General features: G+C 42.4%; 4 protein-coding genes across 9 annotated transcripts; 2 read left to right on the top strand and 2 right to left on the bottom strand.

The window, feature by feature from the left end:
* Positions 1–2,092: 2,092 nt before the first annotated feature.
* Positions 2,093–6,276, top strand: Prp5 (pre-mRNA processing factor 5). The gene is made up of 7 exons (XM_076534154.1): positions 2,093–2,365; positions 2,485–2,703; positions 2,846–2,993; positions 3,057–3,371; positions 3,445–3,772; positions 3,843–4,965; positions 5,034–6,276. Exons 1-7 carry the CDS (start codon positions 2,346–2,348, stop codon positions 5,986–5,988), a joined length of 3,108 nt encoding a protein of 1,035 aa, XP_076390269.1. The 5' UTR covers positions 2,093–2,345; the 3' UTR covers positions 5,989–6,276.
* Reck (reversion-inducing-cysteine-rich protein with kazal motifs) lies at positions 6,080–17,615 on the bottom strand. The gene is made up of 8 exons (XM_012284181.2): positions 17,473–17,615; positions 11,823–11,875; positions 9,742–9,825; positions 9,520–9,556; positions 9,105–9,452; positions 8,596–9,028; positions 7,148–8,522; positions 6,080–6,980 (listed from the first exon to the last, which is right to left on the bottom strand). The coding sequence occupies exons 1-8, from the start codon at positions 17,546–17,548 to the stop codon at positions 6,594–6,596; spliced, it is 2,793 nt and encodes a 930-aa protein (XP_012139571.1). The 5' UTR covers positions 17,549–17,615; the 3' UTR covers positions 6,080–6,593.
* A 186-nt stretch (positions 17,616–17,801) lies between these two features.
* Positions 17,802–26,303, top strand: LOC100879892 (zinc finger-containing ubiquitin peptidase 1). Of its 6 annotated transcripts, XM_003702728.3 has the most exons (12): positions 17,802–17,941; positions 19,093–19,478; positions 19,553–19,618; positions 19,716–20,783; positions 21,591–21,826; positions 22,447–22,700; positions 22,772–23,075; positions 23,167–23,594; positions 23,685–24,087; positions 24,158–24,285; positions 24,356–24,579; positions 24,649–26,303. In XM_003702728.3, the coding sequence occupies exons 5-12, from the start codon at positions 21,621–21,623 to the stop codon at positions 24,691–24,693; spliced, it is 1,992 nt and encodes a 663-aa protein (XP_003702776.1). In that variant the 5' UTR covers positions 17,802–17,941; positions 19,093–19,478; positions 19,553–19,618; positions 19,716–20,783; positions 21,591–21,620; the 3' UTR covers positions 24,694–26,303. The 6 variants fall into 6 exon arrangements, with proteins under 6 accessions (XP_003702776.1, XP_076390272.1, XP_076390273.1 ...); XM_076534157.1 differs by lacking the exon at positions 19,716–20,783; XM_076534158.1 differs by lacking the exons at positions 17,802–17,941; positions 19,093–19,478; positions 19,553–19,618; positions 19,716–20,783 and adding an exon at positions 21,152–21,512.
* Positions 26,304–26,454: 151 nt separating this feature from the next.
* Positions 26,455–27,231, bottom strand: Cox17 (Cytochrome c oxidase copper chaperone COX17). Its single transcript, XM_003702727.3, has 2 exons — positions 26,949–27,231; positions 26,455–26,702 (listed from the first exon to the last, which is right to left on the bottom strand). The coding sequence occupies exons 1-2, from the start codon at positions 27,068–27,070 to the stop codon at positions 26,618–26,620; spliced, it is 207 nt and encodes a 68-aa protein (XP_003702775.1). The 5' UTR covers positions 27,071–27,231; the 3' UTR covers positions 26,455–26,617.
* Between the last annotated feature and the right edge of the window lie 340 nt (positions 27,232–27,571).

The raw sequence follows: 27,571 nt of genomic DNA on the forward strand, positions 1-27,571 counted from the left end.
AAGAGATCGTCATACTGTCTGAACGCACCTCCTCTCATTACTTCTTCCGCGACTATCCTGTTGTAGTCTAGACAATTTGTAGAGAATACCGCATCAGCTGACAATGGGCAATCATTGCTATGACTTTTGTATTTCGCGATGGAACAATGGTGCTTCATTCATTTCACGTTTCTTCATTATTTCTAAGTAGAGTTTCAACGATTGACATTACGATTTTGTAGGAAAATTATACTTCACGAAGCTCTCTCCGTCGAGGGTGAATTGCGATCGGAAAGGAAAGAAAGGTCGGAGCGGAAAGGTCTGTCGCTGCTTCCTGCGGAAGCCTTTTTTTTGAAAACGGAGACGCATTTATCAGTGGTGGTCGAGAAAGAAACGGGGGGCTGCGAAAACAACTGCGGCAGATGTGAACTCTTGGCACGCGCCCTTCTGTTCCACAGTGGTTCTCACCCTCCATAGAAAAACACAGGAACCACATTTTCCGTCGTTGCTGGTTCAACACGTTTTTCAAAGAATTCCGGAGGTTACTTGTATCGATTCTATTTTAAAAACTGTCTTTTTAATTTGAAGTCCCATTTTAACGATATTTAATTGTGTTTCAGATACTTATTCCGACCATGCAGTAATATGACAATTAAAATCTTGGAACGTGCATTGCATTCGTCTATATTTAACTCGAATCTTTAAACGACCGCATGAAACGCATTATTGTTTGCTAAGCGTCCGCTCGCGCGTTAGGAAGCCAACTGTATCAAGTTACTTCCGGTAACTGACATTGAAACTCTATACTCTACGAGGAAGGGTTAGCGATCTTTCATATTCTTTTATGAATGGATTCAACGGGGGTCGATACGGATATAAATATCCGCGAACCGTTGCAGCTGCCATTGATAGCCAAGAATTCTGTCACGAATATATCGCGTTCCAAATTCTGTTTAAACAGAAAATCGAACGAGGAGTTTTCTAGAAATGTCCAGGTATCGCTTATTGTTAAAGAGAATTCCTTTATGCGAAAAGATGCGCGCATACACGCAACCGTCGCCGGTCAACCACGCTTACTGCATTATTTCTTTGTTCGCAGGAATCTGTGGACCGATTGGGATTCGTGCCAGAACCTTTCGTTTTCTATAAGCAGAAATTGCGGATTCTCCAGGATCGTGAGAGAGACGTGGAAAAACGGATGCTACATTTTCTAGCATTTTACCAAAGTTCTTCAGTTTTCTTTTTCGTAAAAAAAGGACGTCCGCGAATGACTCGTACCCAGCAGAGAATTAAACGAAGCAACTGCCGTTTAGTATTCCACTGGCGAATTTATTCGACGTCCTCCACGTGGGTTATTTACCAGAGGGGCACGATATCGGCTCGGAAATCTCGTTGTCCTGGGAAAAACCAAAGCCTCGCGATATGTACGAGGCATAAGAAGCGAATAGCTAGACATTTTTATCGTGAGCACGAACCGATCGTCTCTTAATTAGGATTCAACGCGTACCACTATAACGTTTCACAGTTATTGTCACCGATAGATAACACTTATTTCGTGCGTACGGTAGAAGTCTCTTGTTGCTTCATTTCCAGTTTTGATATCGATTCTAAAAATATCAGGGAAGGTAATACAGTCGTGGCAATCACCTGTCCCTACACCTGCTAAAGTAACTTTCCTTCGAGTCACCATCTGCCTTTTCGAATTTCGACCGTCAGATGTGAACTTATTAAGAACGTTAGACGTGTCTCTTTATCAAAGGAATTTTTTAATCGAAAATATTTGCTACAGTGTCCTTCAGTAGAGACAAAGTAGACGGAACAAAGTAGATTACGGTGTATTATTCTGATCTTGCACGCAATATATCTTTTACGTGCAAGACCGGAATACGTACTTTATTATGCAAAATTTAAATCCTAGAAATTCCTACAAACTAGGAAATGTTTCGGTACTTCATTATAATATGATTTACATAATTTTTAAACACTTCGTTATTTGACTTTTTATAGTATTTTTATGCAAGGTCAAACACAGCTAATATATTTCATAAAGTTACAACTAACGAACCAACTTTTCATAAATAATTTTAAAAATGTAGACAGCATTTTAAATTCCGAATCCGACGCAAGTTCCAATCCCTGTCGATAAGTTCGGATACTGCAATGTCATCTTTACCGACCGAGTACCCATAGTGCTCTAGTGGCAGCACTGCTAAGGAAGAGCAAATTGCCTTTTGCGTTTGTAAACGAAAGGAATCGTGTCGTATATTTTGTGATAAAAGTATTAAAGTTCGTTGTAAATGTTCTCGTAATATAAATACATAAATGTATAGAAACTGTTTGCGTGCTGTTAAATAGCAACGGTAAACATGGTTCGAAGTAGCGACAAGTAAGTACTCCATTTCGTTCGACAAGTTTTATAGGTTAGGTTCAGTACTTTCTTACAAACTATTATTTATTTTATCATTAATCGGGTTAAAGATACTACGTAATTTATTTATTTGTTAGGGATAGACATCATCGAAGACGATCGAGATCAAGATCAAGGTCTCGATCAGCCACACCGGAAAAGAAGCGACGACGATCTAGGAGTAGAGATAGAGATAGGGACAGGGAAAGAGATAAAGGTCGTCACAGGGAACGGAGAAGTCGTTCCAGAGATAGGGACAGAGAAAGAAGCGACAGAAGAGATCGCTCGGAAAGAGATAGAGATCGTGACAGAAAACGGTATATTATTATGCATAAAAGATACTAACAAATTTTTTTCTAGTTTCAATTTTTCTAGAGCGTGGTTGACTTTTCTAGCGTTAAATTTTTCATTCGTAATAATGGAATAACTTGTTGATGTTGATTGTTCTCGGTATACTAGTGGAGACAGTAAAGAAAAGCGTCTTACAGGCTCAAAGTCTTCGCGTTCAGGCAAAGATCGATCGAACAGATCACGTTCAAGGGAGCGCAAGGAGAAAGAGAAAGGTGATAGCGATGAGTTGCCGTTTGACCACACTAAATTGGATAAGGTAATTTGATTCCATTTGTGTTTGAAATTTCATTTGGATAGTTTTAACAGTTTATTTTATTAGGAGGAAGAACAGAAAAGACTGGAACTGGAAATGCAAAAAAGAAGAGAAAGAATAGAAAGGTGGCGCGCGGAAAGGAAAAAGAAGGAGTTAGAGGCAACTAAAAAGGATGGTAAGGCATCTATATTAGCAAACCTTCAGTTGCCCATGAAAAAGTGGTCCCTGGAAGACGACAGTGACGAAGAGACTCCCGTTGTTCAGAATAGCAATAAGGAAGTCAAAGAAGATGGAGAAACAAAGGAAGAAGTGGAAGAAGTTAAGGAGGAAACTAAAGGCGACGAAGAGGAAGTTGATCCTCTCGACGCATTCATGGCAGAGGTTTATATACTTTTCTGAATTGTATTTACCATAAAATATACTGTGCAGACAATTAAACGTTTTATCGGAATAGGTTCAAGAAGAAGTTCGCAAGGTAAACAAACTCGATAGTAAAAGCGGCAAGAGTGCAAATAACGGAACGGGTACGGGAGGTACTCAAAGCGGAGGCGTTGTTATCGTTACCGGCGTAGCCAAAAATAAGGTGCAGAAACAAAAAGGGGAATTAATCGAGCAAAATCAAGATGGTCTTGAATATTCTAGCGAGGAAGAGGGGGAAAACTTACACGAAACAGCTGCCGGTATTGCGAACAAACAGAAGCGAGAGTTAGCCAAAGTCGATCATGCGACGACCGAGTATCAACCGTTTAGAAAATCGTTTTACGTAGAAGTACCTGAAATCGGTAAGTATCTTAATCGCTCAAATTCTTTCCTGATTCGCAGAAGTTTTACTCTGTTAATCATTTAATGCAGCAAGGATGACGCCGGAAGAGGTAGAAGCGTACAAAGAGGAGTTGGAAGGGATTCGTGTGAAAGGCAAAGGATGTCCGAAGCCTATAAAATCATGGGCCCAATGCGGTGTCACGAAAAAGGAGCTGGAAGTTCTGAAGAAGCTCGGCTATGAAAAACCAACTCCCATACAGTGCCAAGCTATTCCGGCAATTATGTCTGGTCGCGATCTAATAGGCATAGCGAAGACGGGCAGTGGAAAAACCTTGGCATTCCTGTTACCGATGTTCAGGCATATTCTCGACCAGCCCCCGTTAGCGGACGGCGACGGGCCAATCGCACTGATCATGACACCGACCAGAGAATTGTGCATGCAAATAGGAAGGGACTCGAAAAAATTCACAAAGTCGTTGGGCCTGTCTCATGTCTGCGTTTACGGTGGAACCGGTATTTCGGAACAGATAGCCGAACTGAAGAGAGGCGCTGAAATAATTGTTTGTACTCCCGGAAGAATGATCGATATGCTTGCTGCCAATAGCGGAAGGGTGACCAACCTTCGTAGAGTAACATACGTAGTTCTCGACGAAGCGGACAGAATGTTCGACATGGGTTTCGAGCCTCAAGTGATGCGCATTATGGAGAACGTTCGACCAGACCGACAAACTGTACTGTTCAGCGCGACATTCCCTCGACAAATGGAAGCACTAGCTAGAAGAATATTGACCAGGCCCGTAGAAGTGCAGGTCGGAGGACGGTCGATCGTCTGCAAGGACGTTGAACAACACGTGGTAGTCCTCGAAGAAGATCAAAAGTTTTACAAACTCCTAGAAATTCTAGGCCATTATCAGGACAAAGGTTCCACTATAATATTTGTTGACAAGCAAGAGAACGCTGACACGCTGTTGAAAGATTTGATGAAAGCGTCTTATTCGTGCATGTCGCTTCATGGAGGTATCGATCAGTGCGATAGAGACTCGACGATATTAGATTTCAAAGCTGGTAGAACGAAATTATTGGTTGCCACGTCCGTAGCTGCTAGAGGTTTGGACGTGAAGCACTTGGTGTTGGTGGTGAACTACGACTGCCCGAATCATTACGAAGATTACGTGCACAGATGTGGGAGAACAGGAAGAGCTGGAAACAAGGGGTAAGTTCTCGTTAAGCGAGACACGTTATTATATAAAACAATCGGATTAAATGGTATATTATTTGCAGGTACGCTTACACGTTCATTACGTCGGAGCAAGAACGTTACGCCGGCGATATACTGCGTGCTCACGAATTGGCAGGAGTTCCTGTACCCGAGCCTCTGCGTCAGCTCTGGGAAGGATACAAGGCCCGACAAGCAGCGGACGGCAAGAAGGTACACACTGGAGGTGGCTTCAGCGGCAAAGGATTCAAGTTCGACGAATCCGAAGCAGCGTTAGCGAACGAGAAGAAGAAGTTCCAGAAGGCGGCTCTAGGTCTGCAAGATTCCGACGACGAGGACATAGAGAACGACATTGACCAGCAAATAGAGAGTATGCTGGCGCCGAAACGAACAGTTCGCGAAATTGCTAGACCGTCAGCCACCAACATCGCAGTACCCGGGCAACCAGTACCCAGCGCGACCGATAAATTGGAGTTGGCTAGGCGATTGGCATCCAAGATAAACATAGCCAAGAATTTGGGAGCCGAAGCAAAGGGCGCAACGCAGCAAGCCGCTGAAGCGATACTCAAAGGAGCTGGTCCTACTAATCTTATTACAGCTAAAACGGTCGCGGAACAACTGGCAGCGAAATTGAACACCAAGTTGAATTATCAACCTCGAGAGGAAGATCTTGTCGAGAGCGACGCAGAGGCCGGTGAACAAACCTTCCGTAAATACGAAGAGGAATTGGAGATCAACGACTTCCCGCAACAAGCTAGGTGGCGAGTCACCAGCAAAGAAGCTCTCGCGCAGATTTCGGAGTACTCCGAAGCTGGTCTCACTGTTAGGGGAACTTACATCGCGCCTGGCAAGGCTCCTCCCGAAGGAGAAAGAAAACTGTATCTTGCTATCGAGTCCACCAGCGAGTTGGCAGTGAGCAAAGCCAAGGCGGAGGTTTCCCGACTCATCAAGGAAGAATTGATCAAATTACAAGCGTCCGGAGCGCATACCGCGTCTCGTGGTCGATACAAAGTTTTGTAAAACTTTTGTAAGAAAGAGAGAGGAGAATACGTTCATTTTCCGTTGTGTATGCACTTTCCAGTGCTGCGGTATATGAATTCACTGAATTGCGTACGAGTAAAATTACAAAATTTATTAAACTTACAAATGACTATACAAAAACTTTGTATTTAACGATACAATAACGAAGTTTGCTTAACGCTTACGGGAGTATCGGTTCTGTCGGTAATTGTTTTTTATTGACTACCGTATCTGCGACTAATACAATGTAAAAATCCACGGACACGTGGTCGTCGTTTGGTAACTTAAGTTTGGGAGACTTTATTTACAACATAATCATCTTTTAACGATCTTGGCCATCATTTTTGGATGATTATGTACCTTTACACGCACACGTTCCACGTACTCCCTTTTTCTTTGGTAAGATGAAAAGATAGTCAAAAATACATGCTAATTTCCTGTATATTACGTAGGCACTAGAAGAATCACAGTCATGAAATCGACGATATCGCGGACTATAACGCCATTAGGTAAAAACGCTCAGCACCTTTCGGTAAATCGCTCGTCGCGGTAACATTCAACTAAAATAACATTCTTACCGCAACCAGTGATAGTCCTCTTTCTTTTCACGAAACTATAACGCGAACGAAAATTATTCCAAAAAATATTCGCGCGAAACAGCCTTTGGTGACGATGGCACTCGATATATAACTATGAGCAATTTCCGCTCTGGTGAGAGCGCCTAAAGGCACTTCGGCCGCGATTTTAGAGCTTCTCTCCGAAATTCTGGTAACTAGTTTCTCAGTCTCCGTCACACAGGCCCGCAGCTGCAGAGCCGAAGGCCTCTTCGACGTGGGTTGTATAACGATGAACACGTCTCGATCCGGCGTCATCATTCCACGAAGAGCACACTGCGCCACTTGAATTTGTCGCGCCAGAGCGGTCAACAGAGCGTCCAACGTGACCGAATCCTTGTCCACCTCTTCGTCCATCATGTAATATATTCTTTCCAACTGCCAATGATAAAATAAATTGTAATCTTGCACAAAGTATACTACGGTGCTACCTCGCTAACGATAAGTGATAAGAGTACTAAACTGTTTGAAAATTCCTATCTCGTTTGACCCTTTTGCTTACAATTAGAGAGGTAATATCGTACACGATAAAAATAAATACGAACCTGTTTCTTCGAGTAAAACAGTTTCGCTGCACCTCCACAGACTGGACAGCAAGCACCCGGCGGTGTAACTCCGATGCAGAAAGGTTCGATCAGTCGAGGACACTGCACCAGATCGGGGCAGCGAGGTTCCGCTCGATCGCCGATCAATCCAACGGCTACACAGGGTCCGAAGTAGTCGACCACCGTTCTCTCGGCCCAAGCAGCGCACTCGTTCGCGTAAACCTCCCCGTTAGCGCCGCAAACGGGACCACGCAACGTGCATCCTTCTAGACAACGCCCTCTGTAGCCCAGCGTAGCTCCAGCTCGAATCATAGCGCAGATCGAACGATGTTGACGGTTGTCCTTGTCGCAAACGGGCCCGCTGCTCTCGTCGCGAGGATCGCAGTCGAGAGGCACGCACTCGTACTGAGGACAGGGTTTGTGGAGTCCGGACAAGCATACTCTGGTTCTCCGGACGCACTTTCCGACACTGTCGCAAGGGTTCGACGCGCAAGGATCCCGAGACGAGCAGCTACCGAACTCCACCTCGTTCGCCGACAGCTCCGCGCACTTTGCCAGGCAGCCAGAGGCGAAAGTGAAGCCGAGGCGTCCGCAGACCGGCACGTAATGAGCCGGACAGTCGCAGGGTAACGAGGGGATCCGCGACTCTCCGCAGTTCTTCTTGGAACACGTGAACTCACCGTCGAAACAGTGACACGGATTGCATTCCAGATAAAAGTTGGCTTTGTGAGCGACGAAACGATCGTGCACCCAGCAAGAGTTGACCAGGAAGCAGTTCAAGGTTTTGCACTTCTCCAGACCGTGCAACGTGCATTGGCAGATCCTGAGACAAAACTGTTGATCGAACCTGGGGAATTGTACCCAGGAACCGACCGGTACCAACTGTTTGGACATCTCTCCCAGAGAGCAGGCCGGTATACACCGGTACGCTTGTCGTCCGTACTGAAGCAGCTCGCAGATCTGGCCCTGAGGGCAGGGATTGCTCTTGCAAGGAGTCACGATGTCCTCGTCGAGACTCACGACGGACTCGTTGTCCTGAGTGTCCTCGAGGAACGGCTTCAACGACACGCACGGAGCGTCCGATCTGCTCGGCGAGAGCTTCGCGCACAGCGTCACAGCCGTGTACGGTTCCGTGATGGCGGACCAATCGACGCAACTGGCCATTAATTCTTGACAATCTTCTCGACAGAGTCTCGTCTCGTGGATCCTCGGCTCGCAGGGTCTTAACTGCAACAGGCAGGCAGCTGCGCGCAAAGTTTCCATCGGACAAGACGCAGCCGCGCGGACAGGAACACCCAAACCACGAATGATTCCGCCTCTGGACCAGTGATCAGCTTCCCATTTAGCCGCCTCGTCAGCGGCGGTCGAGCAACTCCTACGAGAACGCACCGTTAAATAGCTCGATCGAGAGTCAATAACGAGTTTAGACTTAGGCTCGAACGCTGTACCTGAAGAGCGTCGTCGATCTGTCGTTGAACCGAGCGCAGTAGGACAATCCTGAGCAACCCATTTCGCAAGGGTCGTCCGCGTCCTCGAGACACCTTCTCAACTCTCCTTCCAAGCTCGAGGACAAACATTCGGCGTCGAGCTGCAGCCACGCGGATTCCCAATCAGCCTGAAACGCCCTCCAACACAAACCCTGGCACGACGGTTTGTTCGCCTTCGTGCAGCACGACAATTTGCCCGCATCTAACGGCAGACGAGACGGCTTCGACGAGTCGGACTTGAGCAGACAGCTCCAGAACGGCAACTGGGGTAAAACTGGTCTGCATTTTTCCGTCAGGGCGTCCATGATCTCGAGATCGGTGGTCGCGGTATGCAGGATCCTCTTGCACGTCTCCAGACAGGCTGGTGTGGTAGCCTCGTTGCAACAGTGCAGATCTGTCGCGTCCGAACGATCGGTGATCACGAAATTCGCGGTCGTAAAGAATAAAAGAGACGTTTAAGACTTACTTACGTTGCTTAGGATCCTCTGCGTGTTTCACTTCGGCGACGCTCTTCAGGCACTTCGGAACTTGGTGAAAACAACCTTTGCTACTGTACAATTTCAAGTTCGAGATCTTCCCGGGCTTGTAGAACAGATCCCGACATATCGATCTACAGGTGTCGTTGGAGACGGAGCTGCAGCAGTGTTCCGCTTCCTCCCGCTTCTCTAAGCACGAAAAGAACTCGAGCTCGTCGCTAGGTCGACAAGATTCGGTCAGATGCTTTCTAGAACCCGCTAGAGCGCACGCGGATCGACATATCGGATTCTGCGCCAGGTAACAACAACCTCTTCCTGTCCAATTTCCATGTTTCTTCACCTCTACGGAGACGAACAGTAATTAACGATTTTACGATCGGAAAAAGGGTTTACGGAAAAGGAGTCTCACCGTTTAGGGTCGAGTTGACGCAAACCCAGAATTCTGTCTGAAAAGGAGAACAGAAGTAAGTTGAAGGCAAGGATCCGACAAAGAGTAAATCGAGGCGAATGTAAGAAAAAGGTATCGAGAGTCTTGTAACACGATTCTCTTCCATTGATCATCTTTTTTATCCCACGTTTCTATTCTCGAATCGATGCGAGTCGTAGCAAGGATCGATTAAAAGCGGCTTACCAGCTCGAGGGAACAGAATTCCGACAGGCGTCGCGACGCGTTCTCCCTCGCCTCTGCTTCTGCCCCCAACGCCACCAGAGAGATCTGAAAGCAGCGCGAATTTCTTTTTGTTCAAACGTCGATCAGAGGACAAAAGCCGTGGAAAATGGACACCGAGGAGGAAAAACTACACAGCTGCGCGTCCAGATTTCACGATGGGACTTTCCAGGATTTATCGAATGCGAGGTACAACGCGGTTCAAAGTTATTAAGAATCAAGGACACGAGTACGCGCTTTGGTCGTCACACGATTTCCTGTTGCTCGCCACTGAATGACAATAGCACGGATATCGACTGTTCGATCATTTAGGAGTTCATTTCGCATTCAATCTACGTCGACTGCGAGGACGCACAGGTCTATTTCGTACTCTTGTCACGAGCTAGAGTTACGACTATCCCGGTGGGTCCTGTTAGATGTCTCGTTAGACGTGGGCTCGGGTCACGGGTCTCTTCGTTGTTTAACGCGAATCGATTGCTTGTTTTAACGCGCTCCGCCAGAGTGGAAGACAAAAAAGAAATAGAGAATCGCTGGCAAGAATCGAGCAATTAATGCGGTTTTAAATAGAACTCTCCAGTCAAAGTGTTGCGAACGCTGAAAGCGTAAACGATAGCGAGTCGAGGACGTATTTCTGTCGCGGTATATTCCGGGAGCTATGCGCCAAGCCTCGTCGCCGTTTTCGAAAGAGGTGCATTTTTTCCTTGCGAAAAACTAGATAAGTGTCGTACTTTGATTCTCTGTCGTACTTTAGTTTTAACCCTTTGCGCTTGAAGATAATTTTATTGTTTACGAACAGCAACTTTAAAATATTAATTACAATGTTAAATGAGTTCTTTTGAGGTTATTATTTCTCTACTAATAATTCTCACTATGTTTATAAATCACACGAGCATTATTATAGAATTAACCCCTTGCACTATGACTTTGCCAGGTGCGTCAGTCAGAACTGCTCAATTAAGCTATAACATTAAAATAGACAAAGAAATTGAATTATTTCTTCAATATGTTATTATTCAATTGTTGACTATGCAAATTATAATTGAACTTGAACTTCAAGCGTATTAAAAATTTGAGTAAAATTGATCACGGCCGAAGTGCGTCACGAGTCAGACTCGTCAAAATAGTGTAAAGGGTTAAATAACGCTTATTTCAAATTATGGCGCCTGAGAGGCACCTGAAAGGGTCAATTGCCAGAGAATTAAAAATATATCGAAAGACAAATTAGGGATAAATATTTTTGTAAGCTTGTATTTTACAACGGGTCATAAGCGGACCACCCTGCCGATTCCGCGAACGTTGATGGAATTTCACGAAAGTTCAGCGCTTACGCGCATGTTTTACGATCCGCGCGATTTTATAAATTTATCGAGTAGACCACCCTGTAATTTCGTAGAAAGAGTTCCTAGAGAAAGGGAGCTAGATTTCGCGGGAACAAATTGCACGGAAACGCGATATTATTGATACGGTGTCTGGCCGTCGGAGTGGAGCGCGTCAATTCGTAATATTTGCGTATGAATGAGCAGACCAGGGACCCCCCAGGGGGGTCCCGCGTAAATCTCTCAGCGGGCCCCAGTGTCTCCCGATATTATCTCCAATGGGGCCCTGCAGCCACTTTTAAAGAAGCTACAACCACGCGTGCACCCCGCGTCGCTCTCGAGCTGGACCCTGTCGAAAAACCACCTCTCTCTCCCGTCAGCTATCTTCTTCCATCCTCCTCACAGTTTCCTTTTTATACCGGAGAGGATCCTAATATATCCGTGGACACGGCATATTTTGTATCCTTTATCGTGGCGGGGTCGGGCCACCGATATTTATCAGCCTCCGCGATATCGCGTTCGTCCCGGGCGAAATTATAGTCCTCGAAATTGTCTTTTTGAAATTCCCACGGGGATCTCTCGCGCGTATAATTAATAGATACCGATTTCGCATACGCGTTGACGAAATCCGATAAATCAGCGCCGGTATTCGTGTCCTTCTACTGTTTCTTTTTTTAGCGCGCGCTGATCGAGGACACGTTATTTTCGATAGATTCGAGAGAGGCGTACCTTGGAGCAGACGCTGCGACACGACCCGGCGGCCAAAGAGCAACAGGACATCTCTGGAACAAATAAAATAGACTTGAGGATCTGTCGGATGTACGCGAAAACATGTGGCACTTAGATCCTTTCTCCGCATTTTCCGGGACACGAAACAGACGCGTCCTGCGTTACGTCAATTGGGAAAGAAAGGATCCGTTTTTCTTTTACCGGATGAGGGTAAGGCTAAACTAGACCCTCGAACCTACTCGTGAAAAGATTTCGAAGAAATTTTCGAGCCGTTTGTCGAATTTCGAAAGAACTCTTATTATTTTTAACAATGTTACGGGTGTAAACAGTGAACGTAAGTGATCATTTACGATTTTACGAGCGCAATATGCGGGTCCACTGGCTTTTCAACACCGAAATCGTGAACGTCGAGCGCAATAAACGATGCACACGAGTGGCTGGGGACAAGAGGGTTCGATGCGTGTTACAATTAAGTTAATAGATACCAGTCGGACACAAATTACCGCTGACTATGTTTCTCTGCGTGACTCGTACATCGTATTATTTCGTCCCGTGCAGACAGTTCGATCATTTTAATCTTGCACAGTTTTTAGTACCGCTTCTCGAGTTTTATCGAACGTTTGTTCAGTTGGTCGAACGATAGGTCACAGCCTGTTTTCATAGCTTCTTCGTAGTATCGATTTCATGGAGAGATCCTTTGTATTTCTTTGTAACGAGGTTTCATACAGAATTGTTCAATTATTAAAGTCGTAAAATCCGTGGCAAGTGCGTCGCCCTAAATCGTGACGGGTTTGTGGCTTCTCGACGACGCAAAAATAGCCGACGTCGTTTGCGACCGTTCAACTTCACGATCTAAGCCGCGAAAGTCCCCTTAATTTTATCCACTCGAATGAAACGAGACAGCCACGAACTTCTCTTTGAACGAACCTCTCGCGCGAGTTTCAGCGAAAATCGCTCTTTGAAAACGGACGTCGATCACTGAACGCTTTCCACGAATACATCAAAAGTCCACGAGAATTTCGTACACCTTCCTGTCGTTGTAAAGTTTTCTCGATAAAATGATTCTAACGGAACTTCTCGGTTGGAAGAAACGTTTCAATGCCAATTTCTTTGCGTATGACGCGCGTGTGGGTGCACGGTATAGTTGCATATGTATACAAGAACGTGACTAGGCTCGCAGCTGCAGAGCCTTTACGCGGCGTGGCGAATCGTGCACGAACGGTGACATCCACGTCGTTGCACTCGTAAAACACGCACGATTCTCCCACGCCTCGCGATAATACTTGGGTGGAAGATAATCGGGAAACTATCCGACATTAGTGGGAAATTAGTATTCGAAACACGTGTGTCGATAACTTCGTTTCGATCGGCTTATCGGTTGCTGACGAAGTTAACCCTTTGTCGTACTTTGACGAGATGCACTCGCAACTCAAACATAACAAACCTTACTAAAATTATTAATACTTTTCAACTTGAAATTTAGGTCCAATTTTAACTTATATTATCAAGGATCGCTGAATAGAAAATTATTGTTTGTTTAACCCCTTGCCACTATTTTGACGAGACGCACTCGTGACGCACTCGCAACTCAAACATAACAAACCTTACTAAAATTATTAATACTTTTCAACTTGAAATTTAGGTTCAATTATAACTTATATTATCAAGGATCGCTGAATAGAAAATTATTGTTTGTTTAACCCCTTGCCACTATTTTGACGAGACGCACTCGTGACGCACTCGCAACTCAAACATAACAAATCTCACTAAAATTATTAATACTTTTCAACTTGAAATTTAGGTCCAATTTTAACTTATATTATCAAGGATCGCTGAATAGAAAATTATTGTTTGTTTAACCCCTTGCCACTATTTTGACGAGACGCACTCGTGACGCACTCGTAGCTTGGTTCTGATTAATTTTACTCAAATTTTTAATATGCTTCAATTTGGAGTTCAAGTTTAATTTTTTACATAGTTAACGATTGAGTATCTAGTCGTCTTGACATAACATTTCAATTTTTTTTTTTGTCTGTTTTAATATTGTAGCTGTAGTTAGTCAGTTCTGACTGACGCACCTGACAAATAAGTCAAATAAGTCAAAGTAGAAGGGGTTAAATATTATAGCTACGAATAGTTAATTATAGTCACAACTGATCGACATATAAATACATTGTATGACACAAATAAATTGTATGACAAGAGGTTAATAATCGGATAAAGTAGCTTCGATTACAGACAACTGGATTTCCCAGAGCAACGATTAAATGCAAGTACAAGTGACAACATACAAATCAGCGTAATTTGCGATATTTCATTAAAAGTGAAATTCCGATCGGTAGAAAGCACGAGCGGACATAAAATTATCGTAATGGATAAATAAAAAGTGAAAAGAAGTTGTTGCCAATTAGATGTCTACTCGGTCTCGATAAAATCGAGCCACCAGAGTTGCATCGAAGAAAATCTAGTAGCTAATGGACTAAATCAGCGATTACCATCTATCCTCGGTACAAGTTGTCCTAATTAGCATCGTTCCACGTTGTCCACGTGTTTCGTTGGAACGAGAGGATGCTCGTGACTGATACCTCGTTACGTCACACTTATCGTACCGATCCAACCGGCTTTCGTTACTCCCCATAACCTCGGTCCAAGAATTTTTCATATCGTAAAAACGGCTCGAATGGAAATTTAATTGCAACCGCGGGTTTCATCCAAAAAAGGGTGGAAGGAAGGAAGGGTGGAACTCTAATTAATACTATTATTAGGTTGACGAGCCAGTGGTTTTAATTTCGATGAGAAAGGGTGGAAGGAAAGGTGGAGGGAACTCTAATACTATTATCAGGTTGACGAGTTACTCGTGGTTTTAATTTCGATGACAAAGGGTGGAAGGAAAGGTGGAAGGAACTCTAATACTATTATCAGGTTAACGAGTTACCAGTGGTTTTAATTTCGATGAGATAGAAAGGGTGGAAGGAACTCTAATACTATTATCAGGTTGACGAGTTACCAGTGGTTTTAATTTCGATGAGAAAGGGTGGAAGGAACTCTAATACTATTATCAGGTTGACGAGTTACTCGTGATTTTAATTTCGATGAGGTAGAAAGCGAAGGTGTCCTATGCTCCTTTTATCGAACCCGAAGCTGTCACGTACTTTTACGTGTTTATTTATCTCCGTTCTAGTAGAGGCAGAATACGCGTGTACGCGCCTGTTCGACCGTGTCAGGTTGCCCCGTCGATTGGAAGTCGCGTTCTCCTTTAACCCCTTCGTTCCTACCTTTCCTTTTCTTTCTGCCTTCGTTTTTTCTTCAACAACGCGTTTCGCGACAACCGGTCCACAAGAATCGTTCCCTCGGGATCTCCGGTGTAACAGGATCGACGTAAATCCTTCAAGAAGTTGAAAGCTCCCTCTAATTGCCACCGGTGTTTCGATCGGGACCATTTCTACTCTAAACCTCCGCTTGCACTATGACTTATTTCTCGAGTGCATCAGTCAGAGCTGATTAACTATAGCTACAATATTAGAACAGACAAAAGAATTTAAAATGTTATGTCAATAATTTATTATGCGATCGACTATGCAAATTATAATTGAACTCCAAATTGAAGCGTATTAACCCCTTGCCGTGTGACTCGTTTGTCAGGTGCGTCAGTCAGAGCTGACTAATTGTAACTACAATATTAGAAGAGACAAAAAAATTTGAAATGTTATGTCAATAATTTATTATGCGATCTACTATGCGAATTATAATTGAACTCCAAATTGAAGCGTATTAACCCCTTGCCGTATGACTGGTGCGTCAGTCAGAACTATTAACTGCAGTAGAATTAAAATCATTGAAAAAAGTCAAAATGTGACGATTTTATATTCAACGATCTTTGATCATACAAATTATAATTTGAACTTCAAATTGAAATATATTAAATATTCAAGCAAAATTGTATTTGAACCGTAAGTGCGTCACGAGGCTCGTCAAAATACTGCAAGGGGTTAAAAATTCGAGTAAAATCACGGCCGAACGAGTGCGTCAGACTCGTCAAAATAGACATTTATACGCTTTGTCAAATTATTGAATTCCTTTCTCTTACGATGTTCGATAAGACCGGTAGAAAGAAAACAGGTTAATAGTATCGAGTAGAAACGATTAATAATTCAGACCTTTAAGGCGATTCGAACGTGTACACGATTAATTAATAAGATCAATCTCGATCGATGTATTCAAAGTGTTATAAATCGGTTACGCAACGCGCGTTCCAATTTCCAGACGAACGAAATTGCAGCAGGCGTAGGAAGGATTTACGCGTTGAACAGCCGTGGAAATTACCGTGATTCGTGCATTAAGGAAAGCAATCGGCATAGGTGACAAAGATAAGCGAATTGAACTCGACATCGAAACAAACGCCGTTCCACCGAATCGCTGCCTTTCGAGCGCCGATAAAACCGATACGCTGCTTGTCTAGCGCATTAGCATTGTATGGCATAAATATCGAAGCTGGTTTCGCGGCTGCGGAACAACGTTAACATTCATTCTTGCGTCGTGCTACGATATACTGACTGATAGAAGCGAATGCAAATTACGCGACAGAGAAAAAGTACCGGGATTTACGAGATATCAATTAAACTGTTATTATCGAAAGGTAGTTTACTCGAATTGATAGAGAAAATTTTAAAAAATATTTGACGTGTCGCAGGATATCGATTAAACTGTTATTATCGAAAGGTAGTTCGTAGCTTTACTCGAATTGATAGAGAAAATTTTAAAAAATATTCGACGAGTCGCAGGATATCGATTAAACTGTTATTATCGAAAGGTGGCTTTGCTTGAATGGAAAAAAATTTCGGAGAATATTTGAGGAGTTTGAGGTCGCGAACCTTGGTCAAACGGAATCGTTTCATTTGGCGGTTCACAAATTTCATCGAGGAAAAGGAACAGACAGAAACGAGACGCGTTATCACCTTCGACTCCGTTGTGCGAATATACTTGTACGAGAATATACTTTGCAACTCTCTTTCCTTTTATTTGCCACGGAGGCCCGTTGAACGCCTTCGAAGGCAGAGGCGAAGGACCGTTAGCGACACATCGTTCACACGCCCGTGCACCGTGTAAATTTCGACGGAAGATTACATCGAATCGATGTACTGTGATAAATTTCCACTCTCTAGAAATTCTCTAGAATTAAAAGAACTGGATGGCTAGCATCAAAGTTCCACTCGACGCTTCCGGAAGAAAACTTAGCTTTTTGTCAGGAGAAGTTCCCGCATAGAAGCTCGATAAAGAAGTCTCGTAACGATAACGTTCGAGAAGGGAGAGCATTGAACATCAACGCGAATCGAACGGAAGAGGCTGAAAAAAGTAAACGCTAACAAAAGCGGGGAGAATTAATACAGAAGGAGAATGGTAGGAGAAGAGACGGAGCGCACATGTGGCCAAGTTGTCGTCGATATCGTCTCGTCGATGACAAAGACCCGCGAACGCGTATGAAACTTGGCTCGTGTTTCAAGCCGCGACTGTTTAAAAAATAATCAACCACCTTTTCTTTTTATTCCTCTCGCCGTTGTGTAATAATCATTACGATCGCAAATATTGCTACGACATCGAACCGTCGAGTTAAATTTAATACTTTTGAACGTTTTCAGGAAACGCTGATTACCTTGCGCGGCATCGAGGAAAAGATCGGCGCTGGCGACGACCGCCAGCATGGTCGTCATCAAACCGATCGACAGCATCCTGGTCGCCGCTCACCTCGCGTTTCAACGAATCCTTGATTCGATAGTACGCATCGACGTCTCAGAAAAGGACGAGGAACACGTGAGATCGTATCGAACGCGACAGAGTTGGCATGTCGGCGATAAGAGGGAACTCGCGCGAAAAGCAAGTGCACTGGAGCGCGGCCCGCGAACGACTGAGCTTTTCGTGGCACTTGCGGCCTCGAGTCTCCAATAAGCTTTTTACTCGACCGTGAGTGGGTGAGAGGAAGAAAGAGAACGAGGGAAGGAGAGAGAGTGGGAGAGATAGGGACGGAGGGATTGCGTGTGGGTGGAGGGAAAAGACGCGTGGCCCGTTGTCACGCAGTGCAACTGCTATTGTGACATCTTCGAGCTGTACCCACACGACTCTTGGTATGTATTTCCCTTTTTTTTTCTTCTTCGAGCTCGTCGCTTCGCAGCTCTTTCTTCGACACTGGTCGTGCATATTTTCTGCTGGAATTTCGCGCGCGTAATTCAATCAGGAGGATGTCGACGAGTACTGTTTTTCAACTTTCTAACCAGAGTCTACGCTTTCAGTCTGTAAGTTTGAAGATACTCGGTTAACTCGTGGGTCAAACTTCAATCGTTTTTCCTGCTTCCTCTAAAGCGATAACCCGGACTGATAGCGACTGAATATGATTTGGAAGCTATCTTTTGAACGCCGATACGGAGTCCTTCGTGACTCACGTACAGTTCGAAACAACAGAAAAGTTATTCTTTAAACGATATCGAAACTTCGATGATGGGATGGGTCGAGTTTGAATCACCCTCGAGCACACGACTCAATGGACACGTAATTTATTAATTTATTCTCTCGATAAATCTCCTTCAATCCGCACGTAGGCTGCGGATGGATTGTCTCTCGGGTCTCTTCCTCTGTCTCTTTATCCAATATTCTTTCGGTACGTGTACATAAACAGAGACTCGTTATTTTCGCCGTAGACATGCACACCCAACCGTTGTTTGCGATAACACTTTTATGGCTGGTAATCGCACGATGCGCATCGTTACGTAATTATCGTTTAAAAAGTAGTCGCTGTTCGAAGAAAAACTGAGCGGAAAATTCGTCGGTGGAGAAACCTGTTTTGAACCGAATATCGGATAAACGTGTACCGGTTTATGTCGTGGAATTACCACCGTAAACGTTATTATTAACGCAACGTCGTCGCACTCGGCAGCTAATTGTAAAATAAATCGTTATTTAACGATCCGTTTCGCTTTTCACCTCTTGACGTATTAACAAAAACTTCTGTGCGTTAAATCTATGCATTTAGAATTTATTGTGATTGTGATGTTCCAATAAATTTCGTAATGTGGTTGTGAATAGAAAAAGACCTCGAGAAATTCTATCGGAACGAGGTCGTGTCAAGGAAGGTTTTTGCAGCTTGGACTTCGCTCGACTCGGCCTTAACTCACTCAAGTAGTCGCAATAGTTATTAATTATCCAAAGCGAGAGGCAGAGAGAGATCGTTTAATTGAATGGCGTCCCTCAATTTTCCTTATTGAAAGAGGACTTTTTTCAGGTTCAATTGATCGTGGAAAGATGGGAGGTGTCGTTGAAATAAATTCGCTGACGATTTACTTTCCGCGCATGCACGGTTCAAGTATTTGCCTCACGCACCCTTCGAACGAGCGAAAGGAAGAAAGAGGGACAGAGCGAGGGGAAAGACCAAATAGTTCCGTGAATATTGCATCCTCCGTCAATCGTCGGCTGCATGTCAATGAACTAGCATCGAACGACCAACAGAAATCGAGGGTTTCGAGTATACACGCATCGTGAGAAATCGAATTTCTCGCGTAAATTTGTCGGACTACGTGCCAGAGGACGCCTTAACGATGATTACCATTCGCGACGCTCGCTTCTTTCTTTACGATACATCGTACGCTCGTCGACATCGTAAAATTAAGGGTGAGAAACGTGTTATTCACTGACAGATTTATTATCATCTACACTTTTCAGAACTTTCAATTTCATCGTTCTAGGCGACACATAAATCGAACTGTGATCGAGGTATGCTGATGGCGACGCAACGTGGAATTGGAAAAGAGGTATTTCATAAAAATATTTTTCAATTTTCTCTTTACAATTCTGTTCTCTTTTCAATTTTCTGTTCTGTTCTCTTTCTGTTTGATTCGGATATTACAGGTAACGGTGAACTTTATCAAGCAGAATGTACGGTTAGATGGTACGCGACACCACGAGGGAGATTAGCCCGCATTAATGCTAGCTGCGTTGTGCGATACGGCACGTCGATCTTTTCGTGTTCGCCGGCTTGTCATTATGGAAAAGTTCGCCGTAGAAGGACAATAGGAATGAGAGAAATCGTAACGCTCCGTAATAAGTATGTCTCGAAAAATGAGACGTTGCTTTCCTCGAAGTCACGGTTAAAGAAAACGTTTCGCTTCGAAAGGTCAACTGCCTATAAAAATGCGAATAATATTAGCTATCCATTAAAGCTAATTTCTCCGATGATGGCTTTCATAATGACAGGCTTAACCTCGGAACCCTTCTCTCGAATAACAACGTAAACGCCAGAAAAGGCCTTCCTAACCCGGAAACGTGGCTCTCATAAATAAGATTCAAATATCTCGAGTCTGCGCGCTAAAGGCGCCTCCATTGAGCGCATTGTCATCGCAGCCTGATATATGTGCTATTTGTTCTCTTGGAGCCAACGAAATCTGCTGTACCGTTTTAACGATACCATGCAAAACAATCGGAAACGAGATCGAAAAGAACCGAGATGCTTCTACGTTGCATTGTACGTGGTTTCATAGATCAATCATGCTCGAGCGTTACAAATACTTGCTGATCGAAGGGTCGATAGCTGATGGAAGGATTTGCCACCGTAATTAAAATAATTTTGGGAGCTTTAAGAGAGTACCATTTCCACCCTTCTGAGATTAAAATTCTGAGATTCAATAAAATAGGGGTTTAATTTGTAGACGGAGGGATTTACCGACGGCGTAAGGATCGCAAGGGTGGCGCCTTCGGCAAAGTATCGTAGAGGCGGAACGAGCGGTAGAGGGTCGCGTTGACACAGTGGGGTAGGAACGCTTCTCTCGCGAAAGTGTCGGAGTGGATTGGCGCTGTCATATGGAGGCAAACGGGGCGCCGTGTTAGGCACTCCGGCCTGCACGGATGCCTTGGCGTGTATCGTGAAAAAAGTGTCGACCCAGGGGGTCGCGAATCTTCATTGATTCTATCAATTTTCCGGTGAGTTCCAATCGATCGGTTATCCTGCGGAGAATGGTGCACGTTGATAAATGGGTCAACCCAACCCAGTTACCACCTTACGTTTCATTTTTTTTTTCGAATCACTTGGCCTAGTTTCGAGTGCGATACCTTTTGCACGAGAGTGTGCGGTTTCGAACCCTTCGTGGCCGCCATCGCTTCGATCGAACTTAGTTTGTTACTTCTCGCATGAGATTCTCGCCGGTGGAAACGCATCGATTGACACGCGATCGCGTTAGTTTGTAGGTGATGCGCATCCGAGGTGAAAGTTCGCGTTTACTAAAAGAGAACGAAGTGTAGCTTTCGCGCGATAAATCGTTCGTGCATCCGATGCGTTGGAAACAAGTCCAACTCGTGCATTGTCGCGTCGCCGCGTCTCCGAGACGCGCATTCGCGAAATGCGATTCGCGAAAGAGCCTAACGGGTGGCCGCCGTGCAATCGCGGACACTTGTACGCGACCCTGAATTCAATTATCGATTCTCCGAGGAAAATACTCGACGGTGCATTTCCGACGTGCACAGTCACGAGTGTACTTCGCCTAGGTCATGATTCGAACTTATCGTTTTTTTTAATTTTCTTACGTGCACATCCCTGTGCGAAATGTAAACCTGTGTGCTACAATTGCAATGATATTTGCGTAACTCGTTAAACCTTCGAGAAACTGATCGATCTAACTGTTCCGTCATTCTTGACTCCGTTAAAACTGTTAGGTACAGATGGATTTAAAGAAGAGTGTTTTTTTTACGAGTGCAAATGTAATAACGTGTATTTCTGTTTCCTCGTTATAGATCGACGAGTGTTGATTGTATGTAATAAAAATGGCGGCGAGCAAACCACCGGAAATGAATTACACGTGCGAAATTTGTGGCCTGGAGGGCTTCAACGACGAAGAGATGAGGTCTCATATGGTTTTCTATCATCTGCAAGGGGCTGCGAACTGTCCGTTTTGCGACTTGGGGGAAATTTCGCCGACAGAAATGTTGGCTCACGTTAACAGTGCCCATCTTGATTATCTAACACCGAGGTTCGTTCAAATTATATATATATTCGTTTTCTGTATTATTTACAGATGTTCTGTCAGAGTAGCGCGAGCTATTTAAATAATTCCGTTTACACGGAAAATGGCGGCAAAGGTAAATGTTAGATGTCGCTGACATGTAGCGTGTGAATTTTGTGATGCTCGTGAAAGAAATCGTTTTCAGTATTTTTGGATCGTATAAATTGATTGAATGTGGAAAAATTAAAAGTGTATAACAATCGCTTCTTTACTTTACTTTCTTTCGTTTTGTGTTTGACGGCTACGCTCACTTTAAGTTATGTTTCATTTAGTTTATGTTGTTTGACATCACATGTTTATCCTGTTTTGAATAAACAACATGAGATATATTTCAAACAGAACACAATTTGTGTCAGATAAATGAGGACACACAGGAATAGGCACAGTTTTGCAGTTTTCTGATTGTCACATAAGTTATTTAAAATTAATTATGTAAAACATGATAAATAGTCGTAAACGCACCGCTAACTGTGCATTAAAGCTTGACAATGAAAAGTATTTAACATATTTTTCATTATTTATTTGTAGATAATAGAATTCTTAAATCTTCATAATGTAGTAACCTTTATTTTTGTCAATTATTGCAGCACCCCAGAGAATGACATGATGGCATTCATCGATGATGATTCTCTGGTGGATGATCGTAGGCACGATGAATGCCGTGGTCCTTGCCCTTCTCCAACAATGTCTCCGAGCCCACCTCTTCTTCAAAACGGATGGAGCAGTTCTCTTAACTTCCGTGTTAAACAGCAACCAGAAGCACCAAAGTCTGAGTCACAGATTCATAGTTCTAACGTCAATAATAACAATAACAACAATAACATTGGGAATGTTAATAATGGTACAAAGAAATTGAATACTGTAAGAATTGTGTAATTGTGAGCATGTAATGAAGTAAAACTTGTGTTTCAGTAATAGAAGGTGCAGCTGGTCATGGTTCTCCATTGCGTTCAGGCCTAAATCTGCAATTGCGTTCTCATGCTTCGCCAAAACTTCCGGTGCAAGAATGCCCTATGTGTCCCTACAGTTCTGATAGTCCACTAAGACTGGAAGAACATATCAATAGACAACATTTTGATCTCACGTCGCCGTCCTTCCCCCCGGAATCCCCACCGTCTCGCGATAGCGTTTTTAACTGCCCTTTATGCGTCACGTCTTTTCCAAATTCTTCTGATCTAGAGTTACACGTCAACATAGAGCACAAAGATATTTTGAGGTATTATCGAATGTATATTATATAGTTGGATTAATGTGCTTAATATCTATCTTTCTTGTTCGATTGCTTATGTTTATCTTTGCTTTTTTAGTCCTGCAAATGGTGCAGCTTCACAAGCTGCTCAAGCAACCAACGGCGGCGATACTCCTGCGTGTCCAGTTTGTTTCAGTACCTCGTTTAAAAACAACGACGAATTAACGGCACATATTGAAGAACATTTCAGTAAAAAGTGTACTCCATCTCCTATAACTCCAGACTTATCAACGGATAGAATGCTGGCCAAGGACATGGAAAGACTTGAGAAGGAACTTAGAAAATTACGCGAACAGCGTGAATTTGAAATGTTAAGAGCGCAATACGGGATGGACAATCAGGGCAATTTTAGAGAACAAAGTGTTACTAATATGCAGCGGGCTGTGTATTCGGGCGAAATGACGATTGCCGATTACTATGAAAGGCAAAGCGAACTCAGAGTAGCCGAAAGTAGCGGTATCGATGACGGTAGTTCTTGTACACGAGGTAATAATTCTTTCCCTTAGACGTACTTGTGATATTCTGTTTTCACTGGGCAGCAGTTCTTATCATATTTATGTTTCTGATTTTTTGTAGGATTAGTGCCCAAGATACGAGCTGTCAGTCAAGCGTGTAGTAATGTATTGAGCACCTGGATGTGTTCCACCGTAGATCATTATGCCACTACCTACGGAGACAAAGGCTGGGGATGTGGTTATAGAAATTTGCAAATGTTAATTTCTTCGCTTTTACAACATACAGGGTACAATGAGTTAGTTTATAAAGCATGGAATTCTGATTTGAGCGGTGGCAGTTCTGCCAAGAATCCGCTTCGAAGTTCGATACCGTCGGTCTCGAGACTTCAAAAAATGATCGAATGGGCTTGGGCTCAGGGTTTCGATACTCAGGGAGCGGAACAGTTGGGTGGGAAACTGGTGAACACTAGAAAATGGATTGGTCCCACGGAAGTAGTTACGTTATTATCTAGTCTGAGAATAAAGTACGTCTACACCTTCTTAAATCTTTCTTTTGCTTTTCAAATCATATTATATATCTTTATCGTCTACCAGATGTCAGTTGGTAGATTTTTATAGACCAACTAACTCCGATGGCGGACATCCCGAAATGTTTAACTGGGTTTTACAATATTTCCAGCGGTGCGATGATTTCAAGCCTCCCTTGTATTTACAGCATCAAGGTAAAAATTTGGAAGCAAACGATACGGATAAAGATAATGCATAGAACTAAAATTTTGTCGATGATCCTAGGTCATAGTAGAACAATAATAGGAGTAGAACAATTGAGAGACGGTTCAATAACGATGTTAGTACTCGATCCAAGCCATAGTCCAGCACAAATGGCACAATTTAACAGCACAAGTAGTGCACTCGGAGCAATGCGTTTGGTGAGAAAATCGATTGCAGCGATGAAAGCGAGACAGTATCAAGTTGTCGCTGTTACCGGTATCATGGAGACCGATTTGGAATACCACGTAAGCAAGTTTTAAACGTTTATTCGCTGTTTGTTTACGAATATGTTTGTTATACATTTTCTTTTTCAGGAAAGCAAAGTATTATGTTTGATTCGCGTACCACAAGATAGGTGAGATTTGCTGACCCGAAGAAGAGTAAAATCTTTTGGAAAGACGATAGACTGCCTCAAACCAATTTTTTCTGGCATCCTTAAAGTTACATGATCGCAGTGTTCTAGGTTTTATCATTAGGAGATTTGCTCCACCATAGTAGTTGCAAAATAGTATTATTTAAGAATATATTCTTGCATTTTTTAGCCGTTATAAATGGATTGGCTCCTGAAATCGTGTACGCGTAACCTCGTGCCGTGCTCGAGATATTCGGAGCTATAATTAATTGAATCACAAGAAACTATAAAAATTGTAATTTCTGGGAGAAAAACAAATGTCTATACATACATCGCGTGTGTCGATTTCTTTTTTAATCGGTAATCGAAAGAAAGTTACAGTCAGAAACTATATAAAAGATAAAAATCAATTTGATCGTCGTTTCCTGTTCACAATGTTCTGCTCAATTTTCGTCGCACCGAACAGGCTGTGCTAATTTTTAGTCGACCAATCGTCCTATGCCGGTCGGTTGCATCAGCGAAAAAGCCATGGCAGAGCTTTAAAAACGAGACTCTTTCGTAGCTGTGATGCTGTTATCGATTTAACGCTAATCAATCATCGATTACATAAATATTTTTGAAGACACTCCATATGGTCGAAATTAAGAAAAATATTAAGAAAAGCATTGTCCGCGCTTACCTTCCTTCGCCTGTACTTTATATTTGTAATAAACGTTGTTGTCAAAATATTGTCAATTTTTAGTCAATAAAAATACCATTAGTGATAATATATCGTAATACGCGCCAGAATAAAATTTTATATACCGTTACGTAACTGTTCTCAACCGTATTTTTATTAACGTTGCTTTTACATCGCTTTGGGGTGTCTACAAGAATAACGAACATATTTCCATATATTCTATATACATTTCTCTGTATACTATACACGTATTTGCACACTCTTCGTTATATTACACTTTACTCACTCATACATGAAGTACAACTACTTTTCATACTAATTATAAATATTCTATTTAATTGTTCAATTACTTTAAGACTATTCGTACTTTAACTTGTAAGTTAAATGCAATGCTGTGACTGAAAGAAAGCAAAACAAAACACTACAGTCCATTACCTTGTTATATTATACGCTTAAGGAAAAGTTAAGTAATTTAAAAAATTATTATTACTGTCATTATGATCGTCATTTACATCGATATCATCATTACCATTATTATTATTATTATTATTGTTACCACGTTTATTGTGTCTTATAAATTATACCCATGCAAGACCTACTAATTACAGTTAAAAATATTTAAAATCATTAGAGAGTTTAATGTTCATTATAGTGAAAAATGTTACTGTTTTTATAGCTTTGATAATTTATCAAATGCATTAATCGAATGAAAATTTGTCTTTCTGATCAGTAGGACCAGATGCAATAATTGTGACTGACAGCAAAGATACGATTATTATTTATTGTATATTGAATTGTACACACCGAAATTAAGAATATGTTTAACATTTTGGAATATTCAGGCAAATTAAGCCGTGGAATTGTTATGCCAGTGTAAAAAGAATTTCACATTACCCACATGTCAAACTAAAATATATATGCTTTGTTAGAATTCCCAATTTACGTCTGATTGTTTTGTACCATTTAAAACGAATATTCTTCTTTATGTGTATATGTTGCATGTTCCTGAAGAACAACATACTTTTATCCTTTTGATATTACATATCCACATATTATGTAAAAGACAAGAAAGCTGAAATAAACAACACGTTTGATACAAATGAAACAGCTTTATTTATAAAGTTCAGAGGTATTTCATTAGATGATTGGCTCCATCTTAATAAATATAACTACATGTACAACATAAAATATCTCTGTAAATCATTACAGCCTGAGCATTCATTAAGTTTTCTAAATTAATAGTAATTTACACTTAAATGTTAAATCCCAAATATCTCATACAAGCTTTATGCGCTTCTATCAAATGCCCACAGTTTTCTTCGCCTTTGGTGATAATACTGAAAATACAAATGTTCCATTTTACAATCATTGTAACTGAATGTAAATTTATCGTATGTAACTTTATAAAAGAAATCAAAGATAAGGTTATGTGTTCCCATACACAAAAAAGACACGAATATTCCAACATTGTACAACATTGAAAAAGATATTTTTTATGTGATTTGAATTAATTTCATGCACTAGTTTCTTAAGAATCGTCAAACGAAGAGTGTCATTTATTTAGTATTTAATTATTTGCGTACCATTCATCCCTCGCAATTTTCGTTTCTGGACATGCACAACAAGGTTTCAGAGGTTTGTCAGACTTTTGGGCTCCAGCTGATCCTGCACTTACTGGAGTTTCTTTACTGTTCATACCACCCATTGTTATTCGTTAAATGCAAAATTTGATTCTACAAAATACTTTGCTAAATTTTCGCACAAATGTGCAATCGGTGACTACAAATTCAATGGTCTAACTCTTTCCGTAGAGGTCGCACCGTTTCCAGTGGCTCTGTAACATTGATTGATCAAAGTTTAAATTTAAAAAACAGACTATGCTGTATACATATAAATAATAAAAACAGTTCTTCTATAACAGTCCGTAGTATGAAACCATATTATATCGCAGAAACATGTCCGTGAGATACTCTGAGACATTGTACGCATGCTCGAAAACAAGGCACTTACAATGATAGTACAGTAAAACCCTTATTAAGGGATACATAAAAACTAATTATGTCATCATTGTAGGTGCTTCGATTACTTTTTCTTTCTTTGCAAAAATTTACTGCGTATGTCTATATTTTACGGTTTAGGACTGCACAGGGGATCAAGGTTTACTGACTCATTCCCTGTGCATAGCAGAGCGTTGCACAAGTCAGTA

The sequence above is a fragment of the Megachile rotundata genome, chromosome 8 (assembly GCF_050947335.1).
Source record: "Megachile rotundata isolate GNS110a chromosome 8, iyMegRotu1, whole genome shotgun sequence".
In the NCBI taxonomy this organism is placed as follows: domain Eukaryota; kingdom Metazoa; phylum Arthropoda; class Insecta; order Hymenoptera; family Megachilidae; genus Megachile; species Megachile rotundata.

Coding starts and splice junctions, on each gene's coding strand:
- Reck (XM_012284181.2), bottom strand. CDS start 17,548: ATGCTGTCGATCGGTTTGATGACGACCATGCTGGCGGTCGTCGCCAGC. Junction 11,876..17,472: donor TTTCCTCGATGCCGCGCAAG/GTAATCAGCGTT, acceptor TATTTGTTCCAG/AGATGTCCTGTTGCTCTTTG. Junction 8,523..8,595: donor AGATCGACGACGCTCTTCAG/GTACAGCGTTCG, acceptor GCGTTCTCGTAG/GAGTTGCTCGACCGCCGCTG.
- LOC100879892 (XM_003702728.3), top strand. CDS start 21,621: ATGGCGGCGAGCAAACCACCGGAAATGAATTACACGTGCGAAATTTGT. Junction 23,595..23,684: donor CGGTAGTTCTTGTACACGAG/GTAATAATTCTT, acceptor GATTTTTTGTAG/GATTAGTGCCCAAGATACGA. Junction 24,286..24,355: donor CTTGTATTTACAGCATCAAG/GTAAAAATTTGG, acceptor CGATGATCCTAG/GTCATAGTAGAACAATAATA.
- Prp5 (XM_076534154.1), top strand. CDS start 2,346: ATGGTTCGAAGTAGCGACAA. Junction 2,704..2,845: donor AGAGATCGTGACAGAAAACG/GTATATTATTAT, acceptor TCGGTATACTAG/TGGAGACAGTAAAGAAAAGC. Junction 3,372..3,444: donor TCGACGCATTCATGGCAGAG/GTTTATATACTT, acceptor TTATCGGAATAG/GTTCAAGAAGAAGTTCGCAA.
- Cox17 (XM_003702727.3), bottom strand. CDS start 27,070: ATGGGTGGTATGAACAGTAAAGAAACTCCAGTAAGTGCAGGATCAGCT. Junction 26,703..26,948: donor AAAATTGCGAGGGATGAATG/GTACGCAAATAA, acceptor TTGTATTTTCAG/TATTATCACCAAAGGCGAAG.